Consider the following 26,310-nt stretch of genomic DNA (forward strand, 5'->3'; position numbering starts at 1 on the left):
ATTTTTTGTACAATTATAGTTTTCTTTTTTTTTTTTTTTGATCAACTAGTCTTTATATATTTATGTGAAATATTCAATGTGACAAAAAAAAATGCATTTCAATAATTATTTATTTGCATTTACACAATTGCTTTATAGTTTGTCTTTTAATTCAGTGATAAGGTTTAGCACTTTCTCATATGCAACAGATTAATTAGAGACACATGAAGCAAAAACACTTATACACAAAATAAAGGAAAGATCACATTTATTACAGTAGATAAGAGATAATAAATCATTGCACCACCATTGCTGTAAACACAATACAGTTATTTATTTTAGTTTATGACAACAAACAAAAACAAAAGATTTTTTTTTTTCATAAATAACTTGTTTTTTCCAGAAATAACACAAGAAATATGTAGCTGAATTGAATAAAGGTCAAAGGTTAGATCTAGAAAACCTTTGTATACAATTTAATCCCCAAAAATTTGTAAATCCCCAAAATCTCTCTCAAAATCAGAAACCACACACAACTAAAGGAGTGATTTAATATTAAATGATCCATCAGTTACCTGTATTTATTGTTATAGCACAACCCTTCACCATCCTCTACAGTTAATCACTAATTAGTGTCTATCTGACTTCAACACCACATTGTGTGAATAATAATAGCAAGTACATATAATATAAATCTGCTATTTTGCCCAAATATTCTACCATATTTGTGAACTAAAACATCATTAACAGCACTTTAAGTCTGTCCAAGGTCAAAAGTCTCCCTCTACTTTAGTTTAGCAATTTTGTTTACTTTGATTTGGGTATTTTTATGATTTTATATGATCATCAATGATTTTTCATTGCACCACTTTTTGTACTCTGTTTTACTATCTGTCATTAGGTTTATTCAGAATTAAGCAGTCTCTGTGGACGAATATGTTCATGGTCATAAATATTGTTTTTTAAACAAATGGTTTAAGGCAACCGGTTTCCTCAAATGGTTTGAGCTAACTTAACTTGTTGGGTTTTACAGTGTAGACTATGAAAGTTAATAATATGACCATGATGATAAAACTTGTCTGATTAAAAATAAATAAACATCCACACTTTGAGGAAGTGTGTGAGTAATGTTTTATAATGTTAGGATTAACGTTCCCCCCATCCCACTAAACAAATCCTTAATGTTGACCTTTCTCTTAACCAGTACTCCTCACGAGATCGCTGCCCTTGAGCTGATGTGAGATCTCACTGGGTTGTGTTCTGGAATATAAAATTAAACACACAAACATATGATGACCCTGTATACTCACATGTACATCTGAACACACACACATTGAGAGGGTATCAACATATGAGAGGGAAGGTCATACCTTCGGTTTAAAATATTCTCTGCTCCACTCATCAAAGCACTGCTGAGCTTCCTTGAGCTTTTCTTCTGGGCCTTTATAGTACACTCTAAACAGCTTTTCATAAAAATCTTTTGGCAGGAACATCTGTCATTACAAGAGTCAGAAATTAATGGGATTATGATTCACTACAAAGTATGTACTGTACTGTGTATTATTTTCAACAGTACATTTCAAAATATTATTAATACATGTTTTTCATTACAGAGGCTTCAAAAAGACAGAATGAGGAATACACAACAGAAATAAATATGACTTGAATTGAGAAATCTTGCAACATTTTACCCTTTTTCAGGCAGTACATGATTGTTAGGAATGAATGGGCTTCTTTGTTTAAATAATTTGTTTATAAACATAATTGGTAACTGAATGTGTATTTTTAATATTTCAAAGTCACATGGTACCTGATCAGTAATCAGGAAGACTTTGTCAGGGTCCCTCTTGCGGTAGAAATAGACACTGTCCATGGGGTTTTTAGCCTTCATGCCGTGATCTATGTGAACCTCCTGAATAAGAGGAAATTCCCATTTGAATAAGTTAAGAGATAACTTAAACTGAAGAGATCAAGAGATGCAGATTAAAGGTTTATTTCTGAACTTACATCAACCACAAAATCCTCAACGTTCAGATCTTGTTTCTTTTTCTTATTCCATTTCTCCACTGCTGCTCTCCAGTCACTCTTTACCTTTATGAGGGTTTGAGAAAATCAGCAGTAAAATACACCAAATGTCAAAAATTAATGGCATGAATAATATTTTCAGCTTGTATAATACCACTTATACTAATATCTGTAATATCTGATCTTAAGCTGGTATTGTGATATTTTGTCTCAATACCTGTACAAGCTGCTACAAACGGAAAACAATGTTACAATAGAAAATATAATGGACTAGGTAGTTTAGTTTAGTTTCACACAGTCAAATACCTTTGAGACGTCTCTTTTCTCCAGTCTGGCCTCTCCCAGAAACTTTGGCAGGTCCCTTTTGAGAATTTTTATCACTTTTTCTCTAGCATGCTGAAGATCTTCTTCCTGAAGGATTTCTTTGGCAGCCTGAAGGATTGCTCGTGCTGTCTCTGGGTTTTTGTCTTTTTCAAGTTTCTTTACATCTTTTTGGATTTTCTCTGCAGCTTTCTGAAGTTTTTCTGCACCCATTCTGAGTTTCTCTGCAGCAGTTTCAAGTATTATTTTGGCTTCATCTGGGTTTGTTTGGTCATCTTTAAGATCTCTTTGGGCATTTTCAAGTATCTTTTTGTGATCATACTCAGGATACAATATTTTCTCAAGAATATGATCTGTTAGGAAAGGAAGAACATAAATATTGTTCTTTCGCATTTTAGTTGAAACATCCCTAATAAAAAATCCATAAACAACTTACTGAGTAGATTATAGATACATCATTGTAACATATGTGGATTTAATTCCCTCTCCCTCCCTTTCTCTTTCTTTTAGTCTCATACACAAGCTTCCCACTGACCTGTGAGTTTGGTGTATTCTTTCATATCATGTATCGCTTCAGAGATCTGCAAATGGCCATCAGCTTTTACTAGGGCTTCTTTAATCCTAAAATGCAAAGAAAAACAAGTATATATATATATATATATATATGTTGTGTATATTACAGGACCTATATTAAATAACAAAGCTTGATGTACTAAATTTTCCAATACCAAGCTGGAAACAGGACACAAAAATATACATGTATCACAGCTGTAAAAGAAATAATATACTTTTGAGGTATAATGTGACCCTAGAGTCAGTCAGACAAAATAAATAAATAAATAATCTGCAGCAGTCATTGTACAGAAATGTATTAATTCTGTGATTGACCATTATATCAAGTATTTCAGAGAGCCTTTTTCATTTGTGACAAAAACAAACAAAAAACAAAGCTTACATGATTTCAATAATATTGACAGTCTTGTGCTGGTAGGCCTGGCGATGCAGAGTGTATCGGGTGCGAAACATGTCAAAAATATTATCTGCTTCCTGTTAGAGAAAGAAAAATCCACCAGAATGTGAAGAAGATGCAGGCCTTTATTTACATAACTTACCATAAATTAAATAAGATTCATTATTATATTATATTATATTATATTATATTATATTATATTATATTATATTATATTATATTATATTATATTATATTATATTATTGTCACACATTGCCCGCGCAGGAAACAACGAAGGAGATTAGATTCAAATAAGTCTTTACTTAGGAAATCCAACAGGTACAGGCCAGGCAGAAACGCAACACAACACCGGATATACGAGACCGGACAATGAACACAGGGAAAACAGAAACTGATATACACAGATGTATTAACTAAAATGACAACAGCTGTGATGAATGCGATCAGTGTCCATGGTAACAGATTGTGGTGGGAAAACATAACAAAGGAGAACATGTGACTAATGAAAACAAACTAAAAGTCCATGAAAACTAAAACGAACATAACATAATAGTGACAATAATATTATTATATTATATTATATTATATTATATTATATTATATTATATTATATTATATTATATTATATTATATTATATTATATTATATTAGCACAGACCTTTATACAACAATTCATTTCAACTCTATTTACTTCATTAAATGTAATGAAAGTGTTAAAGGGGACAGCTCTCCTCTGACTATACATGTGAACAATAAATATTAGTTTAGTTTAATACAAGTCATGCATATATTAATAAGGGTAACTCAGTAGATATATTTGACTGCACTATAAAAAAAAATACAAAAAAATAAAAATAAATAAATAAATAAAAATGCCAAATCGCTAAGTCCAGGCATCAGAAGTGGTAGGGGGAGTGTATCGTAGATTTGTACCACAAGATCATGGTTGCTGTCATCAAAAGTTGTTATACTTAATCTGCAAATGCATGAAATGAGTCAAAAGATGCTGTAGAGACTGATTCATTAAAATCTGTTTGCCAGATATATATACTATACTACTGTTACGTGTGGCTGTGGTAGCAAGAACGATGAAGACGAAGATGACGATTAACAATGCTTTACTTAGACACAGGAGTTTCCAAACAGGGTTATAACAGCATACACACATGTAGACAACAACGAGAACGGACCAGGAGTGAATGGGAACACAGGGTATAAATACAGATGACTAACAAAGGGAGCTAAACAAGGTGATGGGATGATTAACAAGACAGGTGGATCAACTTAACTAATCAACAGAACAGGGAAACTAGGTCACAGGGGAAGACAAACATGGGGCTCTGTAACAACTACAATATAACATAACTTATTTAACAAATAACATATTTACTATTTAGCATTTAAAAAGCCCTTTTTTATTTATTTATTTTATTATTTTTTTGCAAAGTGATCTGTAAAGATTGATGAGAATAAAGGAATTAAATGTACCTTGTCCCTGTAGCAGATGGATGGCCTCGTTTTTTCATCACCATTTATCTTCACTTCACACACTCGAGCGAACTTCAGCAGCCGCTGATGGTCAAAGCTCTTTGAAATGCCAAGATGATGACAGTCTCTGTGAAATAAAATGATGATTCAAGTACAAAGATTCAGTTTAAAGAATTGTAATTTCTTTGAACTATATGATCTTCCCCACATGCTTGTAGTTGTTTAAAACTTGGGCAACAATCTACTATAATAATAATACAAATTATATCTTTGCATAGTGTTTTTATGCTTTAGATACACTTTTCCCCTTTTTTTTGTAGAATTACATAAAATATCACAACCATGTCTCATGTTAATTCAATAATGCAAATCAGTTCACTACATAAAATGGTAACACTTTACATTAAGGTTCCCTTTGTAAAGGGTTTATAAAGGTGTTTGTTAATGAGTAATAAGTCATTAAATCATTAGTAATGCAGTAATAACTGTATGAATAAAAAGGGCGACTTTAATGCAAAACCTGCCAAATAGTGATCCGGTTTTCATATATTATAAATGCTTAATACATGTATTTATTCACGCTTATTTAACAGATTCCTGGTTTATTTCATGATGCAGCAAAAACTGACTATCATAATTAGACTGAAGGATGGGTAACACTTTATAATAACTCACGCTATGAATCATTAGTTAAGCATTAGTAAATAGTCAATTCATCAGTTATAAACCATTAATAGACATTAGTAAGTGGTTTATAAATACAGCTATAAATGCTTTGTTCTTGATTTATAAGCATATCTATAATGAGTTTAATAATTGTATTTTCATTCTTTATTAATGATTAATTACGTATTACATTATTCACAAACCAGTTATTTAGGAGTTGTCAGTGGTTCATAAGATCATTTAGGAAGTATAAGTAAATGATTAATAAAATATTTAAATGTACATTTATGCATCTTATTATTTAGACATATAGTATTAGTTACTCAGTGTGTTAATAAATGCTTTATTAACATATTCCTAGTGTCAAAACTACCTCGGTACTAACTTTAAAACATTAGAGAACAGCAGTGCAGAAGATCATTGAACCTTTAAATCTCATTTATAAAAGCTTTACAAAGCATAAATAGTCCTCACTTTAGATGAGCTCACAAAAATAGTTAACTGACCACTTCTAAATGTTTTATAACTACCTGAATTAATCCTGAATTGCAGAAGGAATATTTGTTAATAAAGCATTTATTAACACACTAAGTAACTATTACTATATGTCTAAATAAAAAGATGTATAAATGAATGTTAAAATAGTTTATTAATCATTTACTTACACTTACTAAATGAACTACTGACAACTCCTAAATAACTGGTTTGTAAATAATGTAATACGTAATTTAGAAATGATAAATTGATTATTAATAAAGTATGAAAATACAATTATTAAACACATTATAGATATGCTTATCAATCAAGAATAAAGCATTTGTAGCTGTATTTATAAACTGCTGAAAATAAAACATAAGATAATAACCATATCTTGATGAGATATTAATAATGAAAAATTTAATTCCAGTATTAGTTACCTGTGAATTTTTATTGTTAAGTGGAAACCTGTGAACTATTTATTTATGAGTTATAAACATTAATAACCTGGAGAGTATCATGCTGGTAAGCAACATAAGGCAAGTGGCAGTCATGAGATATTAATAAGAAAAGCACAAATACAACATCCTTCAGTCTAATTATGATAGTCAATTTTTGCTGCATCGTGAAATAAACCAGAAATCTGGTTTTGAGTTAAATAAGTGTTAATAAATACATTTATTAAGCATTTATAACATGCGGGTTAAAAACGGCTCACTGTTTGGCAGGTTTTGCATTAAAGTCGCCCTTTTTATTCATGCAGTTATAACTGCATTATTAATGATTTATAATGCATTTGTAAATGACTTATTACTCATTAGCAAACACCTTTATAAACCCTTTACAAAGGGAACCTTAATGTAAAGTGTCACAGGTAAAATAATTGTAAGATATCATATAACTTGTTTGGTTTTCTTCCATTTTTATGTTGAAGCAAAGTGTATTGTATGAAGTGCTATACAAATAAAACTGATTCGGCTTGTTGACCTTGAAGCATATGTTCACTAATACATTGTTGGGCAAAATACATTGTTACAAAAAAAAGAGAGAGAGAATATTTTTTGTTTCCATCATAATAAATGGTGAGTCATCCATCCATGAATATCCGGCTGTTCTTTCCTGTCCATCAAAACTGCATACAGCATATGGGTCACACAAAAATATTATTAAAGAATTGTAAATACATATTTACCGATCAAAATAGTCCCATTTGTCCACATCAATTTTGTTCCTTTCATTTGACACAATCTCATACAGGAAAGCTTTGTCCTCAGTCCTGCCCTTCGCTGTCCACTGGAAGAATGAACACACTTTTATCAACTATTAAACCTTTATTTACTGAAAGTTGTCTGCAATCACAGTTAACGTTTGTACCTCTTTCTTTGAGTTTCTGTCTTTGTCTTTATTGTCTTTATCCACACCCTCAATTAATTCCCCAATAAAGGAAAGGTCATTTTCCTTTTGATCAGTTTCGAATTTCAGTCCATATGCTTCCATCTCCTGCTGAAGTCCGTTTTCCTCTACCAAGTGCTTAAACATCTTAACTGAGTTTTCTTCATGCTGAAAGTAACAACCACACACACACACACACACACACACACACACTAACATTAATGTACAAATCAAAATCTTCACAAACAAATGTATTGAAATAAAATTAGATTTTCTTTATAGATTTGTGTTTTCTTTTGATTTTTGCTTTTTAAATTGAACTAAGAGATTAATGAAGCTTTAGTGTTGTTTTTATTGCATGCTGACACAAATTGCAAAAATCAAACTGTAAAGTCAAAGTAAACCCATGGCAGTTAGAGTTGAGTAGATAGTGGAGCATGAGGTAAAGTCAGTAACATCCTCAGATTGTGAACGGATCTGCAGTCATAATGAGTTTCTGCATTAACTGTCTCTTTAAACCCTCATTAAAGAATAAAGAGCATCTCATTTGCCCTCAGCCTGAAGTCTTGTGTATGTAGTTTGACGCACCTTCCATTTGAGATCTAGCAAAAAGAAGAAGAAAAAAAACAACACTAATTATATATGAAATGTTTGATATGTACATTGTGTTTTTCAATAAAGGTTAATTACCAATTAAAGACCACAAGACAGTGACATTTGCATGACTTAATATCACATTAAAGGTGCGCCATGATTTAATTCGATGCTCTGGACTGACACCTAGTGGCATGAACAAAAGTGTTACACTAAATCAGGATTTGGCATGAAATATGATCTGTTCCTTGTAAAGTAAAATAATAAAATCTACATATAATGTGAATGTTCATCATTTTAAACATATCTTCAAACAGTATTAACTTCTTCATATGCAAAACTTTTTTTAATGTGGAAAAGTTACTGAGTTCATCGTTTAAGGAACGGTTTGTCCAAAATTAACAAATTTTCTTTTATAATTAGTCTTTTCTCACAGTGGTTCTCAACCCTGTTCCTGGATCCTTCTCAACATACACATTTTGAATCTTTCTTTGTCAGGCACTTCAAGTTTCTAAAGTCTCTCTAGGGGTCGATTCAGGTGTGTTTGATTGAGGAGACATTCAAAATGTGCAGAAAAAGGTTAAGAACCTCCACTAGATGCTTCAGTTTAAATGTTTTAAAGCATCTTCACAGCTTAATAAAATAGCAAACTTATAACAAAAAAAAACATTTTGAAGGACTCTTTCCATACAAAAGCAGTTCCAAAAAGCAAATGCTACTCTTTATTCACTAATAATCAGTGTGATGAATTCAGAAATGGAGATGATATTGATGCAGAAACACAGTTATTTCTCACGTGTCAAAGCTTAACATGTTGGAAGGGAAGCAATAAATAACCATTTAAATTTGATTTGTTACACAAAGCTGTCATATGACTTCAGAATTCACTTGGAATATAGTGTATGGTATGGACTACTGCAATGATGATAACATTAATTATGATTATAAATGTAATGGTGAGTTTTTGGTGTTTCTTTGTACTTTTTAAGATTTGTGGTATAAATGGTTTTCTATGAACTGCTGTTTTATTGAAAAGAGCTGTGTGAAAGTTAACTAATCTTTTAAAAATCCACAGTGATGTGGGTTTTAATTATACAGGGAGTGCAGAATTATTAGGCAAGTTGATTTTCTGATCATATTTTTTTCCCAAGCACATTTTACCAATTCCAATCCACATCAATCTTAATAACTACTTTTAATATTGTTTTTAATCATTTATAAGTGATATATAATTGTTCATGAAGGCTGGAAATGAAAAATGCCTTATATTCAGGTGTGCAGAATTATTAGGCAAGTTTTCTTTTACAGGCAAAATGAGCCAAAAAAGAGATTTAACTCAGACTGAAAAGTCAAAAATTATTAAATACTCATGAGAAGGACGCAATACTAATGCAATACTAGAAATTGCAAAGTTAAAGCATGACCAAGGGACAGTAAAATGCTCATTGGGTCAGCGGGGTCAGACAACAACAGGTGGAAAAGAAAAGACACATGTTAACTGCAAAATAATTAAGAATTAAGGTGAAGAATTAAGTGTGAAACCATCAGGAACCCTTTAGTCTCCAGCGCCACCATTTTCCAGAACTGCAACCTACCTGGAGTCTCCAGAAGTGCAAGGTCTCAGGATCTCAGAGACTTAGGTTAGCAAAAGAATCCTAAAAAATGACCTGCACTTGATAAGAATCACAAGCTGAAGTGTTATAAAATACATGAAGACTGGGTTTTAATAGGGCTTATAGACAGACAGCTTGAGAATGACTCCTGATGGACCAGCACCACATCCTCTTGTACCACTGTTTGAAGAATTTATCCAGAATCTGGCAATAAGGTGTTTGAGTTCACTTTTAGTCCATCTCTTATCCTGAAATGTCTGTCTTGCAGAGATGGACTAAAAATGATCTTCCAAAACTTACTGCCAGATTCTGGAAGATAAATTCTTCAAACAGTGGTACAAGAGGATGTGGTGCTGGTCCTTCAGGAGTCACTCTCAAGCTGTCTGTTTATAAGGCCTATAAAAACCCAGTCTTCATGTATTTTATAACACTTCAGCTTGTGATTCTTATCAAGTGCGGGTCATTTTTTAGGATTCTTTAGCTAACCTAAGTCTCTGAGATCCTGAGACCTTGCACTTCTGGAGACTCCAGGTAGGTTGCAGTTCTGGAAAATGGTGGCGCTGGAGACTAAAGGGTTCCTGATGGTTTCACACTTAATTCTTCACCTTAATTCTTAATTATTTTGCTGTTAACGTGTCTTTTCTTTTCCAGCTGTTTTTGTATGACCCCGCTGACCCAATGAGCATTTTGCTGTCCCTTGGTCATGCTTTAACTTTGCAATTTCTAGTATTGCATTAGTATTGCGTCCTTCTCATGAGTATTTAATAATTTTTGACTTTTCAGTCTGAGTTAAATCTCTTTTTTGGCTCATTTTGCCTGTAAAAGAAAACTTGCCTAATAATTCTGCACACCTGAATATAAGGCATTTTTCATTTCCAGCCTTCATGAACAATTATATATCACTTATAAATGATTAAAAACAATATTAATAGTAGTTATTAAGATTGATGTGGATTGGAATTGGTAAAATGTGCTTGGGAAAAAAATATGATCAGAAAATCAACTTGCCTATTAATTCTGCACTCCCTGTATAAAGAATAAAAAATAACAGTACAACAGATTAATTGCTGATTAAAACACCAAACTGCAAACAGAAAGACTAGAGAAGTTAGAAACTCTGATATTTACCAGAATTGACTGCAGGAATGAAGAGCAGATCAAACAAATGAGAGAATGGACCATGACCTTAAGAATGAAAAACAAATGTAAAGGTAAAAAAGTAACATGTAAATTGATATCTGTAGAAATAAGTATCATTCGGTGGGACCACTAGCTGTTGACACATCCAAAGAAAATATATTTCCATACATTTATTATCAACATATTAAATGGTTGGTAACACTTTACAATAAGGTTTAATTTGTCTTTTATTGTTTTATGTATTTGTTGTTGTATTATCTAACTAACTTTGTTAAAGTTAGTTAATAAAAATGCAGCATTTCATTGTTCATGTTCACAGTGCATTAACTAATGTTAACAAATACAACTCTTGATTTTAATAATGTATTAGTAAATGTTGAAATGAACATTAACAAATGATAATGAAAGCTGTATAAATGCAGTTCATTATTAGTTCATGTCAACTAATATAGTTTATTAATGTCTTTGTATTAACAACTTTGAGTAAAACATGCTTGAGACATTTAAGGAAATCAGTTTCCACACACTGTAAGAAAAAAAACTTTATTGGTTTACCTCAAAAATAACTGAGGCTACTGTTCGCATCAGAATTTTGAGTATTTTGAATTCAACTAATTAGTGTTTGACATTACAAGTGGAACATATACTGTCACATATTTTTCAATACACGAAAATCATCTGATAGAAAAAGCAAAGCAATGTCCAAATGTCTAATATATGGTTTAAATGTTTTATAATGTTGACATTTTGATGATGCATGGGTACACTGTAAAAATATGTCTTGTGAATTTACTGTTAATTTTACAGTTCTTTACCATAATCTACATTACAGTATGTTGCTGTAAAAAAAAAAAAGTATTATAAAAATAAAAGTAGAAACATCAAGTGAGCTTAGATCTCTTGCAGATAACTGCTAGCTAACAACAACAACAACAGATGTGCAATTAAAATTAGCTGAGAGATTATTACTGCCTTTAAATAAAGCAACATGCAGCAGAACATCAGTGTTTCTCAGCTCATCACTGACTGAAGCACAGGCTGTACTCTTCAGCACAGTGGAGACCCACAAAACTCAGAAAGAAATGCAATCACAGAAATGCACTGCAGCTAAAGCCACATGTCTGACCATGTTACATTTAAAATCTGAAGATGATAAGTTTAAAACTCTGAGTTTTATTACATGTTTTTTAAGACCATGTCATGAGACTTTATTTAGAAAGGACTCTAAAATGTTAATTGATGTTTATTGTCATCTATTCAAGTGTATGGTCAATATTGTTCTGTGGTGCTAAGTGCCCCATTCAGTTTCAGTCTCCCCTGAACACATTCACACCTCTCCAGCCAGCTTATGGCTCTTATTATTCTTTTCTTTTGTTGATATTATAATTAGACTGACGATGTCCTATTCAAGATTTAATCCCTCATTTCTTTCACCAAACTTCTCAATTCACCTTCTTTGAAACTGTATCTAATGCCCTTCTTGAAAAAAAGAAAACAAAAATCGGTGAGCTGTACAATTCAATAGGATTTTTTTGCATTAGATTAGAACAGGTGCATCTCTGGACTCGTTAGCATGTTAGCTTAGCACACCAACAAAACACGATAATTTATAAGATTAAAACCACGTTTTTGCTACAAACGTACAAGTCGAGTGTTTTAAATAACCTTCTGTAATGTGATGTGGCTTCGGATCAAAAATCAGACAGAAAATATATCATTTTAGGCTATTCTGCACAATGATAAAAGCTATCTCGATTAGCATTGCATTATTAATATAATCTACTATTATGAATACCTGACATGGCGTGAAGAACACAGATAAACCACATATCGTCACAATCGTGTATTTATTACTTTCAAAAGTGTCGATTTACACATAATAATAACATAGGATAATATAGCATAGCAGAACGATGTAGAGAAGCCTGGAAGGTCACATGATTTTTTCTTCCTCATGCCATAATTCTTGGACTAAGTGTGCACAGAGCGCCCTCCGGCTGCAGGTGTGAATTGAAAATACAGTAGATCAGTGTATACAGCGTTAATATGAGGACAACGGCCCGTTTTGGGTAAAAATTGGACAAATATTACTCCTTTGTATAGAAAATTCACATAAACGTATGAGAATCCATCAATATTTCTCCAAATGTACATGCTTTTAAGCTAAAAGCCCTGGGGGATGTTATTTTGTCGCGTTTTTTCATGATGATCACACAGGAGTTTATTCTCAATGGCTGAGGCTGACGCTCATGTTTCAATGAAAAGGTAACGACTCTGTTTCTCATATTCATAACTTCTGACGCATATTAACAAATAACGGTCACTATACGATGTTGAGAGTAAAATAAGGATTAAAATTTGAAGCTCGAGTCTTAAATCTTTTTAATGATGTATAGTTTGTCAAGGCAATTACATTACATTTAACAGTAAATTTGACCTAATTTAAACAAAGAAGCTTCGGTGCGTCGGCGTGCCAGTGCTAGTTAACAGGTTAAATCCCAACAAAACATTAAACACCAACATCTTATGCAAAAACTCATAAAATACAACTTCAACATAACATTTACTTTACTGATCAATTATTGAGTTCTGTTAAATTTCACTGATACTTCAGTTAAATTAATTTATTAAATGAAACAAGTTTGTCTGTTAAGTTTTACAGTACATTGCTGGTTTTCATGATTACGGTAATCTAGTGGCAATAAGTGTTAGAGTAACACTGAAGCAGTGTTGATGTTAATGAGATAATTCAGTGATTAATTAAGAGATGATTGAGCATAAGTGATGAACACCTGCCGTTAACAAGCAGAATCACTGAAGGGAAGAGAACCAGCAGAAACAGAAAACTTGTGCAGTAAATGAATTGTGAGGAAACATTAATGTCACTGCTAAGGAATGCAAATCTATTTCAGAAATTAAATTCCCTCCATGTCCACTAAGAGCTTTCACAAACTACTAACTAGTTCTGTGGATCCAGGAATATTGTACCAGTCTTAATAATGTAAACCTTTGATTAATTATGTTTTGGCACTCACCTAAGTCATGGCACAGACCAGCAATTTGGACACAAAGAACATCTCGATTGTTAATCTGCAGCTCCGGCTGTTTCTCTTGCAGACTCTTGACCAGACATCCAGCTAAATGTGCCACACTAACACAACAACAACAGAAACACACTTCAATTATGTGAACATGTGACAGATAAACAGTTTAACTGATTAAAGATTAGAAATAAATAAGATATAAACATATACATTTGACATAATGTCAAATTTTTGGATTAAAATATCCCAAAACCTTGTTATAACTTTCAACACACTCAAATGTATTATTAGCATGACTGACCTGACAGCGCTGCGTTACTCGTGTTACGTAGTTATGTAGTAACTCAGCTCTCATGGTTATTACATTAGAATGAATTAAAATAATGTGAGTTTAAGCGTAAAAAAGTTCAGGGAAGAAGGAGGCGGGAACCACCAAATATTAAACGTGAACTTTAATAATAAAATATACATAATACTATAAACAATAAACAAAATGAACTAAAAGCAAAACTTAATACTAAAAGCAACATAAAATTTCCCAGGCCTGGTCCTCTCTCGCTCTTCACTAGCCGAAAGAGAGTGTGCTAGTGCATACCAGGGCCAGTCGTGTTTCCACTATCAATATCAGGACTTGATTGAGCCTCATTTAGTTTTTGGCTCACAGAATACTTTGGTCCAAAGTGGGCAAACTGATGCTTGAGGATTGGTCATGAACAGAGGCAGAGTTTATCTGAGTCAGGAGAAGGTCAACACTCATGTTATTATATCAGGCTACCAGCTAACTTCAACATTTAAGACTTTTAAATATTTTAGCTCAGAACTCACCTTCAGACCGTATGATCTTTATATGCAATTCTATAGGCTACTTATGCTAATCATTGGTATAATAAATACACATATAATTATGGAAAATACCAGAGATATTGCTTAAAAAACGTAGACAAAATCATAAATGTTTATAATGGTACATTTATGTAGTATTATGTTTCATCTGTCTTTTTCCTGCCTTTGTTAATACACTAACAATAACAACAACAAAAAATCTTAAAATGAATTCACTCAACTGAACTTTTTGAGTTATCTTTTTGCACTTACTCAGTAAAGTTGAATTAAGTTAAATTATGTTAAACTTGCCAAATTTAATGTTTAATGTCAACTTTTAAAGTGGAAAAGATTTTCTCCCTTCTACCAAGCGTTCTCTGTTCTCTGCGGTGTCTCCTCCTAGCAGCAACAATCACAGCCATGTCGCAAAATGGGTCAAGACATGCTTTTTTGGGGCATTAAATAATGGCGTAAATACCATTAAATTGATCAAATATTAACGGACTTGTGCATGCCTAATGTACGACTCCTGTATGTCACTGTAATCATCTTTCTTTACATTCATTACAATTGTCATCCATTTACTTATTCAGTGACACTGGTTTTCTTTATCCAACTGAGAGAGTTAGTTGGCGTATCCTATGTTCACGCAGCGGTTGGGTGTTTGAGCCGCCGTTCAGTCTGTATTTCACAGCAGCACTATGAGAAACAGCTTGGGCTGATCCGAAACAATCAAGGAATATGTACGAGAGAGGTGGTACTTTGTTTTAATTTATTTTTTAAAAATTAATTTATCTTTTTTGTTATTTACCCTTAATAATAAAAATAATAGATTACATTAATATATTTAAATTAATTTTAAGATCAGTGATATACGATCATTTTCTGACAGTGTGAGAAATTCAGCATGATCATCGCACAGTGTGTTTTCTGCTGCGACCCCCGTCTACTGACCAGCCAATGAAAATGCGACATGAAATCAAAGCGACATGGCGCTAAAACCTACAACTGTTTACCTCAAGCTCTTTTCCCTTCTTCTTTCTCCGTTTCTTTTTCATTTTCAGCACACATAAAAACTACAACTGCCAAAGTGTGATTCAACATAGTGTTTTTGTTTACCACTAGCACAGGCTGATGACATTTTATTACACCACACACTGGTTCAGACCCTACTCTGAAACAGGAGCTAATTTAGTTCCCCCAAAATTAAAATTGCAGGTATGTCAAAGGCAGCCCGATCAAAGGCAGAATATGCACTTCAGACTTGTAGATATTTGCACTTTACTGAAAGACATGTTTGTATTGTATATACTGTATTTGTTGTATATTTGCATCACCCAATGGAGTGCTCAAAGCGGTTGTGTGAAGCCCCAGGAAAGACCCAGTATCCCGCTCCCAGCTGTTTGATGTGTCGGAGTCTCTGAAACTGAGGCGTATCTATGATCTTCACCAGCAGGGGGTGCAGCTCAATGTGACCATGAACAGAGTCATTAACAACCTACAGGTTACAAAATTCACAGAGCACTCCACATTATCACTTTTATATATTAAAGTACTGTGAGCATTTATAAGGGTCATCCTCATATTATCTTGTCTGTATGTTGGTAATCTGGACAAATTTGCATTGACAAATATTTTTGACCATAGAATATGTTATGGGTTTCACGATTTTAATAACAAAAGGTGACTCAAACTGCAGCATATTTTTCAGATCTTCTTCTATATATCTTGTTGTTATATTGATCTTACCTTCACATCAGTTGGAAGCTTCAATGAGTATTTCTCTGCAATGATTTGCAACTCCCCATTGATCTTCTTTTTTCTCACTGTGAGATCTAAATAACATTTTACACATTCATTGTAAGAATTAATATATTTCAGCTCAACAATAAGAAATGTATACAAGTATAGTAGCACTGCTTTAGCATATTGTAGATCATTTTAAAAAATATGGATCTACTAGTGTACTAGTGTAGATCTGCCTCTCTTCCTCTGGTGTACCTCGACAAGCATGATGAGCACAGGATTGATATTACCCTGAGCCGTAAATGACATGTCTGGTATTTATGCTATCATCAGTTACATGCATAGTAAGAATAGTGCTGAATAAGTGGTAGTGGCAGTGGAATTAGTATTACTTTAATCAGTTGATCTGGCCTTACCTTCACACACACTCCGAGCAGCAGCTGCAGTGGGAACTGATGGGCCTGCAGCTTCACTCTCTGTGACTGTTTCTGGAACAGAGAGTGTTTGGTGTTGATTTTATTTGATATTTGTAACACTTTTGAGAGATTAATGCATTTAAGCATTTCATATTTATGCAACAGGGAAACTATCAATAGAAATTCAAGACCACCATTTTTGTCACAATATTATTTGACTATTTTGTTTGGTTCTTTGTATTCAGTTCCTGTTGTCATGTGTTTCTATTGTTACGTTGTTGAGTGATGCATTTCCTCCTGCTCATTGTTTAGTGTGGGTTTCTTTAGATCAGTTTGAATTGTTGTCTGTTCTTAATTTGGTTCTCTATACTGCATTGTTTCTTTGATCCTGTATTGTTTTGATCTCGTTTCAGTAAGTATACCTCTCTCATCACACACTTGTTCTGAAAGGTTAATCTCCACAGGTCTTTCAAGCTTTCAAAGCCTGGCTCTTTTCATGACCTGATTTAATATTCATATTAAGAATAAATGTCAGAATATGGTAGTGGTGTTAAAAAGAGAAAAAAGAAGCAACAGGTAAAATAAATTAATAAATAAATTAAGAAATTCTAAGCAAAATACATGAGCTAAGACAACAAAAACAACAACAACAAAAAGTTAATATCTCTCTCATCACACACTTGTTCTGAAAGGTTTCATGACCATAACTCTTTTGCTGATTTAATATTCATATTAAGAATAAATGTCAGAATATAAAAAGAGAAAAAAAAAAAAACAGGTAAAATAAATATATTAATAAATAAATGAAGAAATTCTAAGCAAAATACATAAAACGTAAAAAAAACAAAAACAACAACAACAACAACAACAACAAAAAAACTTAGACCGAAGACATCAGTGCATGAACAAAGACTGAACTGTTTGACATTGATGTCAAGTGTGTGTACTGTAAACGAAAAGCTATGAATTTACAGGATTAAAGAGAATTATTTTACAATAAATTACTGAAGTCAGAAATTTACAGTGAAATTAATGCATGCTGGGTCATTTTCTTATGAATAACTGTGAATCAACAGCAGAATGATGCTGACATCACAGTAATTTACTGCTCTTGTTTTGCTGTGAATTTACATGATAAAGTTGTCTTTAACCATGACACTGTGAGAAATTATATTGTGTAGATGTTTTGTCGTGTTCATTATATTCATATTCAAATTTCTGCTCTAGTCAAGTCAGAAGTATGACAAATGAAAACAATGACAAGCTGTAATATAAAATAAACTAAATGGTTGATTTTAAGAATATAACATAACGTTTTAGCCATATCTTATTTCAAATTCATAATTATTTGTAGATGGATATTTCACAATAGTGAAGCAGATGCTGAGATTTATCTTTGAAAGGTGTGACATCATCTTGCAACACAAGATTTTTTTTCTCCTTCCATCACCTCATGATGCACAGGCATCAATACTGGACATACAAAACACAACAATGGTGACACTCAGCAAATAATAATAATAAAAGATAAATTCTGAACATTATGAAATAAACAAACAAGACAAACTGATAAAAGTGAAACAAAAGTAAGTTGAGCTGCACAGATAAAACTAACAAGAATCAAGAAACTCCACAGCATCATCTATTCATGCCGCACTGCATGCTGGGTACCTTCATACTACATATTCACTGTAGAAATACAGTATGATATTGTTTGTTTTTTTAAACTGCAGATATATAAACGAGAAGTCCTACTATGGAATTAGTGTGAAAGTCATGCAATTATTAACCTAGAATATACTGTAATTTCACACTAAAATTTAAGCTTAAGTTTAAGGATTAATTAAGTAATTAATTTTAAAGAAGAGTGCAAATAAATTAGTTAGTGTTGAGCGTAATTTAATTTGTTGAGTTGTTTTTCAATAATGTTTTAGCATTATGAAGCATTACAGTAACAATGTAAAATAGATTACAGTACAGAACTGTAATTTCAGTCACATATTCATTGTAAACACATCAAGTCACCTTTATTTTACAATAATGGCTGTAGCAACATGCACTATATTGCCAAATGTATTGGGACAACCTTTTTAAATAATTGGATTCAGGAGTTTTCATCCATGGCCACAGGTGTATAAAATCAAGCACCGAGGCGTAATTCAGGCGTGGTACCATGATAGGTTGCCACTAATGCAATAAGTCCATTTGCAACAAAGTGGAGGCATTTGGGAACAAAAGCAACTCAGCCACAAAGTGGTAGGCCTGGGTCAGCACATGTGTAAAGTTTGGTGGAGGGGGATTATGGTGTGGGATTGTTTTTCAGGCTTGACCCTTAGTTTTAGTGAAAGGAACTAAGACTTAAAAACTAAGGTAGTGGTTCCGCAGCGTCCCCTTGGGTTCACTTCCCCAGTGTAGTTAGTTTACTTAGTGGGTATTTCGGAACAGCAGTGAGCTTTCCCGGCGTGAGCTCGCCCCCCTTCTCCGTCCCTCTGGCACGACGGGCGGCCAGGGCTTACGCTGGGCACTAGAAGGGGTTTTGTAACTGTGGCATTTTATTTGGGATCCCAATTCGTCATTCACTACTGACGTACATCAAACATGGCCGACATAAAGGGAACGTCTCGGTTACGTATGTGTTTGTTTTAGTTTGTTTTAGTTCTCTCGAAGCTGATAGGGCTCTCTAGCGATATCCCAATTCGTCGGTCACAACTGACGTACATCTCCGTTCCCTCCTTCAGGGAACGAGGGTTACATATGTAACCGAGACGTTTTCACTATACGCTCCTTGTTTGAGCATTTTGGCATATTTGTAAGTTGAAAAAAGAATATATATATATATATATAATAATATATATAATAATATACATATACATATATATATATATATATATATATATATATATATATATATATATATATATATATATATATATATAGGGATAACATCACAAAACCACAACTGCAAGTCTTTCTGCACCTTTTCCTTTTCTTTTCAAGAGATTAAAATCACATTGAAATCAAAACAATTTGCTAAAAAGAATCATAAAAGGTAAAAACTCACATAACCTCTCTCTTCTCTTACCTGTCTTTTGATGAAAGAATGTTTTTATTTTTTTAAAAGTGTTGTCGAAAGTTTCTTCATCAGACATCTTTCCTCTTTTTCTCTTGTCCATCTGTTGTTGTCAGTTTGGTCAGCTGTAACAAACTACAGTATGTTTATGAAGGTGTGTCGATCTGCTTTCAGCTTTTATACCTGTGAGTTTGTGAGGGGTGTGTCACAAACACTGCTGAGCTACTGACATCAGAGGCTTGAGCAGAGGTGAAGGCATGACAGAAATTAAAGATGGGCCAGTTGTCAAGTAACCAAGTCAAGTCGAGTAACCCATTTCATACGGGTTATTAAAGATTGGATGATGACATCAAGTTTTGCCACACTGTAGATTAAACTGAGCAAAGTAGGATTACTTAAAATAAAGCATATGTTTTCTGCTTGATCAGAGACTCATTTTGTAAGACATTGAGGAATGGCATAGATTTTTTATTTTTTTAACCCCTGTGGCTTAATAATCCTACCTGGATTTACCGTGAGATGATGGAAGGGGTTTTAAAAGCACCTCTTGACAATCCATATGTCTCTCTCTCTCTGATCCAGAATTGTTATTTTGTCTTTTAAATGCTATTTCATGCATGTACAGTCATTGGAAAAGAAAGTACACACTTTTGAATTTTATGGTTTTATGTATCAGGACATAATAAAAAAGATCATCTGGTCCTTGGCAGGTCGTAAAATTAGGTAAATACAGCCTCAGATGAACAACAACACATGACATATGACACTGTGTCATTATTTATTTAACAGAAACTAGGCCAACATGGAGTTGTTGTGTGTGACAAACTAAGTACACCCTTACGGCTGGTGTGTAAGTATCAGTCAGGCATTGCTAATCAAACTGTAACCCAGTTACAAAATATGTTTAAGGGAAAAAAACTAACACTTTGATTTCCCTCCCTCTCTTTCTAAGCCACTCAAAATGTTGTATTGCCTTTGTCCCGCCTTGCTGCATTGTTCGGTGGTTGAATCGGCTCAGTGCCGATCCATGTACAAAAACAGATCACACCAGGTAGAGAGAGTGAGAGCACATCTTACTGCTTATCGAAAAAAAAAAAGTTATATATAGTAGATAAATCGCAGTGGAATGGCATTGATTGTTCATCAGTTTCATTAATCAGGTTTCCTGCATATCTTGGTGAGTTTTGTCAATTATTATGTCATATTAAGTGATTTTGATCTGATTAGCCTACGAGGCTAAATCATGTTCTATGTTACTGCGCAACATGCGCTATTGCATCATAATCATTCAAAATCATAACAACTACTCTTATTTCAGTAAAATGTTTGTCTTTTTTTATATCATCTTGTTCTATATGAAGTTCTATAATGTCCACTATTTGTAATATTGGGATTTAAGTATGCATTTATGCAGGCCAAATAGGCCAAATGTTCTAAACAATACTATATAATAAATAATACACATTGACTGTTTTTTTGTTTGTTTGTTTGTTTGTTTGTTTGCTTTTTTCCTATTCTTTTATAACGTGGGATCTATAGTACAATGTTTTCAGTTAGGATGATGTTGTTTGATTATTTTATCAGACCAATTCATTAAAATGCATCAGTATTTCATTGATGTTTTCACATACAATGTTCAAATATGTAACATATGGAAGTTATTTTCATAGAAATGATTATCATTAGGCCTAATTGATGGTGATGTTTAAACAAATGTTTTACGGTCACCATTTTTGTAAACTCAGGTCTGGTCTTTTAGTAAGGAGGGGATTCTGTTCCATGATCGGTGAGGATTGTGAAACCTTAGATGGCGAGCAAACCAGCTGGATCTTCTGGAGTCTCTGTGAACTTGAACTTCAAATCCTGAGAAACATTACTTTGATTTTGGCCACTTTTGAAAGACTGCTGAACTTGTTGCACACAATACACATACACTGATAAACGCACACACCAATTAGTTTAAAAACCCTAAACCTACCCTTACAATAAGCTTCACTAGTGGGGGTGACATATTTCCACCCTTGAGTGGAGCTCCACTCTCCCCCTCAGGCTCCAGCCAGCCCCTATTGCAGGAGAAGGAAATTCAACACTCTTATTTCTAAATCTAATCTAAAGTAATTTTTGTTTATTAATATGGTGTAATTAGGCCATTGAAGGGTCAGAAGCAAAGATATAGGTTAATAAAGTGAGATGAAATACATAAAGTATATTTGTGTTATTTATTATAGTTAATTACAGGTTAATTACAAAAATGGTATAATATGTCATGTGTCGTTGTTCTTCTGAGGTTGTATTTAGCTAATTTAATTTAAGACCTGCTAAAAACCAGATGTATTTTATGTCCTGATTAGATGTGCCGACATACAGTTATACATACTGATAATGAACACGCACAATATTGTTACCCTATAGGCACATAATACTGTGAATAATATTTTTAGAACTTTTCCATCAAACATAATGTTTCCAAATAATGGAAACACTAATCTCCATTATGGTGACTTCAAATTAAACAGAGTTAATCCCCTGTTAATTCTCAATAACAAATGTTGTAGATGTAACATAAATAAAGTAAATCTGGTTAGTAATAAATTATGCTGTTTGTGGAGTTGTTTAATCCTCTGTTTAGATCTTGAGAGATTTAATGTCTTTCATCTTCAGTTGATTTTATCTAAGGCTGTGGCTGAAGAAAGTTGTAGTTCTTGTGTTTCTGCTCGTCTCTTTTTCTGTTCTCTTCCTTCAGTGATTCTGATTGTTAATATGCTTATTAAGGCTCAGATTACTTCATATTTAACCTACACAGATTTTGTGGCCCAGATAAGGTCCAGTTTAGGTTTATTTCTTTGCTCTTGGCTGACATGTGGCATTGCTATGGCCTGCTTGTGGCCCAGATCTGGCAAACAGAAGTGGCCCACACAAGGACCGTAATTCATTGCACCATGTGTGCCAGATCATCATTCCACATGTGTTTGTCACATATCTAATACTGAATGTACCTTAATCTGTTTGTGTTGGGATCACATGAATGAATTTTGTTGCATTAACTGAAACTGGGCAGTGCATTGCAAATGGCTGGATCAAGAGAGAAAATGTTTTAAAAATAGATGTTATTTTATGTGTTTTGCATTAAGATGAAAACAGGGGATGCTTGATAGTGTTTAATGGTGTTCAGTGTTATGATAAGTTGGAATTATTAGAATGGTAATTATTGCCACTGTTGAGAAGAGTGGAGCATTTGCTTAGGCTATGGACTGGTGCTTCACTTTCAATTTCTGCTTTGCAATGGAAGTTAATGTTTAACATTGTGTGCACTATTGTTAGCTACTAGGCTGTTGACTCCCTACTACAGTCTAATGATTCTGTCACATAACACATATGTGAGCTGAAATGAATGAAAAAAAAAACACATTGGTTGGATGAATGAATCATGTCAGGGAACCTCACAAATTCACTTTGAGACTGCTTAAAGGGGGGGTATTACACACAGTTTCTGCCAATCTAATATTAATCTTGAGTACATATAGATTAACAATGCATCCTTCATATCGCAGAAAAGTATTTCGTTTTTATCATATTTAGTTTAGTTTTATTTAGTTGTGACATCATTATCAATAAAAAGGGAACAAAGACGTTCAGGGTTTTTACATTTTATGCACTTGTGTGTTGATTGCCAACAAAACACAGACATCTGATGCAGCTTTACTCACCACCCGCACTGAAATCCTGAGAACAAACAAACATACGTGAGACTTCAACAAGAGACAATAAATAAATTCATTGTTTATCTGGATTAAACACTTTGTTTACCCTAAAGTTAGTACAATATACATAAAATGCAACCTTCGAGAATAAATAAGCAGGATGAACATTCCTTTAGTTTTATAGTATCAATTAAAGCACGACAATAAAGACTTTGGACTTACAATTCTCTATAAACGTATAATCTCTGTAATTGGACTTTAATTCTCATGCCAATCAAAGATTGCTTTATGAGTTTACTGGGCAATAAGTTTGTGCAAAATGATCATTTTATCTCCTCGATTAGTTTGTCATTATCAGATCATTTACTGATACCGTGACATTAACAGTCTTACTGTCATGTCATTGTTTTGAGGAATTCAAAATCAAGGCTGCAGTTTTTTGTCAGTATTTACTTTGGTTCTTTGTATTTTCTGTTCCTTCCCAAAGTTTGATCCCCACACAGACTTTCAAAGCTTGATATTGTTGATTCATGACTGAACATGTCTCTGAACTATAAAGAGTAATTCAGTCTTGTTTTATCTTTGTAATGACAGGCTAATGTGAGGTGTTGACCTGCCTTTAGATAAAGGAATTACTCAAACACCATCTGGAAATCACATGGGTCAGAGGATAAGAGAACAAAACAGCAACACGCCACTCAAATATTCACATGAGACAGATTAAAAATTAATCACTGTACCTATATATCATTTAGAGTTATGATAGCTATTGTTCTTGACAGTCGACTCGACAGAAACATTGACGCCAGTGAAATAATCAAAAGCAGTAAATCAGTCATTCTCATCTTCCATTGGAGCCGCAGTGCATGATGGGAGTTTGTCTCTCTGGCCACTCAAGTTCTTTAAACATACAAAAGATACAGAAGTTACCTGTACAGCACTGTACTTTGCTTGCTTCCAGTTTTATAAGTAAACAGCTTATTACAGTTTGCATTGTACAAGACATGGTTTCTTTTGGTCACGAATAATAGAAAAACGTTGTTTTTTTTATGTGGTAATATATGTGATTCCAGTGAAGCTGTTAAATGAATAAAACACTTTAGATGAGCAAATCAGATGAGGACTGTTCAGATTTGATTAGTTTGATCTAAACTTTTATTAATTTGTGATCATGTACTTGTGAGTTCAACTCCATAAAGCTGGGGTCGTAATATTTCCTAGCATTCATTGAAGACCCTTGACCCTTGAAGATGACTGAGTGTCTGAGTCTGAGTGACTGAATGTATTAATATCTAAAGCTGACATTTTTAGGCCTTTATCAACATACAATACACAAAACTCTCACAGTGCATCTACTGTAAGGGTCAAGAGCTCAACTAAAGCAAACACAGATCTCCATGATGGTGATCTCAAACTAAACATTTTCAATAAGACATCAACATCTAAACCTCTGATAATTCTCAAAAAGTATTTATTGTGTTTCTGCTCGTCTCTGTTTTCTGTTCTCTTCTTTCCTTCAGTGATTCTGCTTGTTATCAGGCTTATTAAGGCATTCTATGTACTATTTCTAATCCATTTAAACTCATCTATCTATCTATCTATCTATCTATCTATCTATCTATCTATCTATCTATCTATCTATCTATCTATCTATCTATCTATCTATCTATCTATCTATCTATCATAGCAACCATCTAGAACAACCTAGCAACCACATAGCAACCACCCACAACACCATGGCAAATGCCTAGCAACCACACAAATCACCCTGGCAACATCCTAGCAACCAGCACGAGTACATTATCAACTACATAGCAACACCCTAGCAACCACCCCGAGCACCCTAGCAACTGCATAGCAACACCTTAGCAACAACCCTAAGTACCTTAGCAACCACATAACAAAACCCTTGCAACCACCTTGATTACCCTGACACTCTCTCTCTCTCTCTCTCTGAGCGGATGCTGTGAGTGAGTGGGCGGAGTCAGCTTGTGAGTGAGACTGCTGCGGTACGAGTGAGTGTGCTTTCTTTTTCCATTCTCTTTTACTGTCGCTGCTTTAAAGTTTTGTTTATACGTTTGTTTGAAAATAAGGCTAGGGAAGATTAAGGAGGGGGCTTTGGGGTTGTGGAGCGCTGTCAACCAGCGGTTTGCTGGTCGGCAATGGCGGGTCCACGCCAAACAAAGTTTGAGCAGCTTTCTCGAAGGTATGGGATAAAACTCGCACCTGTGATGAACTGCTCTGTGGAAGACTGTAGCCTGGCTGTTGGTGAAGTTGTTGGTTTTGACAGTATTATGTCGGCCTCACAAATGAACAGTGCTGTTGTAATTTTCCTTGATACAATTGAGAAGGTAAACAGTGTAGTTCAGAGCAGAGTAGTAATTCAGGACACTTTTACTCCAGTAATGCCGCTGGTTCAGCCGGCAAAAAAGATAACGCTGTCGAATGTGCCACCTTTCATTAAAGATGAGCTCTTGGTTAATGAATTGTCTAGACATGGAAACATTGTGTCCCAAATGAAAAGGATTCCACTGGGGTGTAAGTCACCCTTGCTTAAACATGTTGTATGTTTCAGACAGCAGTTACATATGAACCTAAAGAGCGATATGGATGAACTGAACGTTTTCAGAGATGATGGCTTTGATTATGTCGTATTTGCATCGTCTGATAATATTAGTGGTGGGCATAGATTATTTTTTTTAATCTAGATTAATCTAGATTAATTTTGGAATTAATCTAGATTAATCTAGATTAAAATGGCTCATTTGAATTCTGCCAAAGACATTCAGAATATGTGAGATACCCAAATTGTCCCTGCGTCCCAATGTCCATACTATCCATCCTA

The 26,310-nt window shown here is 33.7% G+C and overlaps 1 protein-coding gene across 1 annotated transcript; it reads right to left on the reverse strand.

Annotated features, from left to right (window-relative positions):
- Positions 1 to 286: 286 nt before the first annotated feature.
- On the reverse strand, positions 287 to 19,900 carry LOC125271103 (deoxynucleoside triphosphate triphosphohydrolase SAMHD1-like). Its single transcript, XM_048195072.1, has 17 exons — positions 19,777 to 19,900; positions 16,695 to 16,766; positions 16,282 to 16,367; positions 15,870 to 16,030; positions 13,702 to 13,817; positions 10,655 to 10,711; positions 7,908 to 7,921; positions 7,302 to 7,487; positions 7,120 to 7,220; positions 4,785 to 4,911; positions 3,281 to 3,372; positions 2,861 to 2,946; positions 2,311 to 2,678; positions 1,987 to 2,070; positions 1,790 to 1,891; positions 1,350 to 1,472; positions 287 to 1,239 (listed from the first exon to the last, which is right to left on the reverse strand). Exons 1-17 carry the CDS (start codon positions 19,865 to 19,867, stop codon positions 1,225 to 1,227), a joined length of 1,881 nt encoding a protein of 626 aa, XP_048051029.1. The 5' UTR covers positions 19,868 to 19,900; the 3' UTR covers positions 287 to 1,224.
- Between the last annotated feature and the right edge of the window lie 6,410 nt (positions 19,901 to 26,310).

This window comes from Megalobrama amblycephala, linkage group LG7, assembly GCF_018812025.1.
Source record: "Megalobrama amblycephala isolate DHTTF-2021 linkage group LG7, ASM1881202v1, whole genome shotgun sequence".
In the NCBI taxonomy this organism is placed as follows: domain Eukaryota; kingdom Metazoa; phylum Chordata; class Actinopteri; order Cypriniformes; family Xenocyprididae; genus Megalobrama; species Megalobrama amblycephala.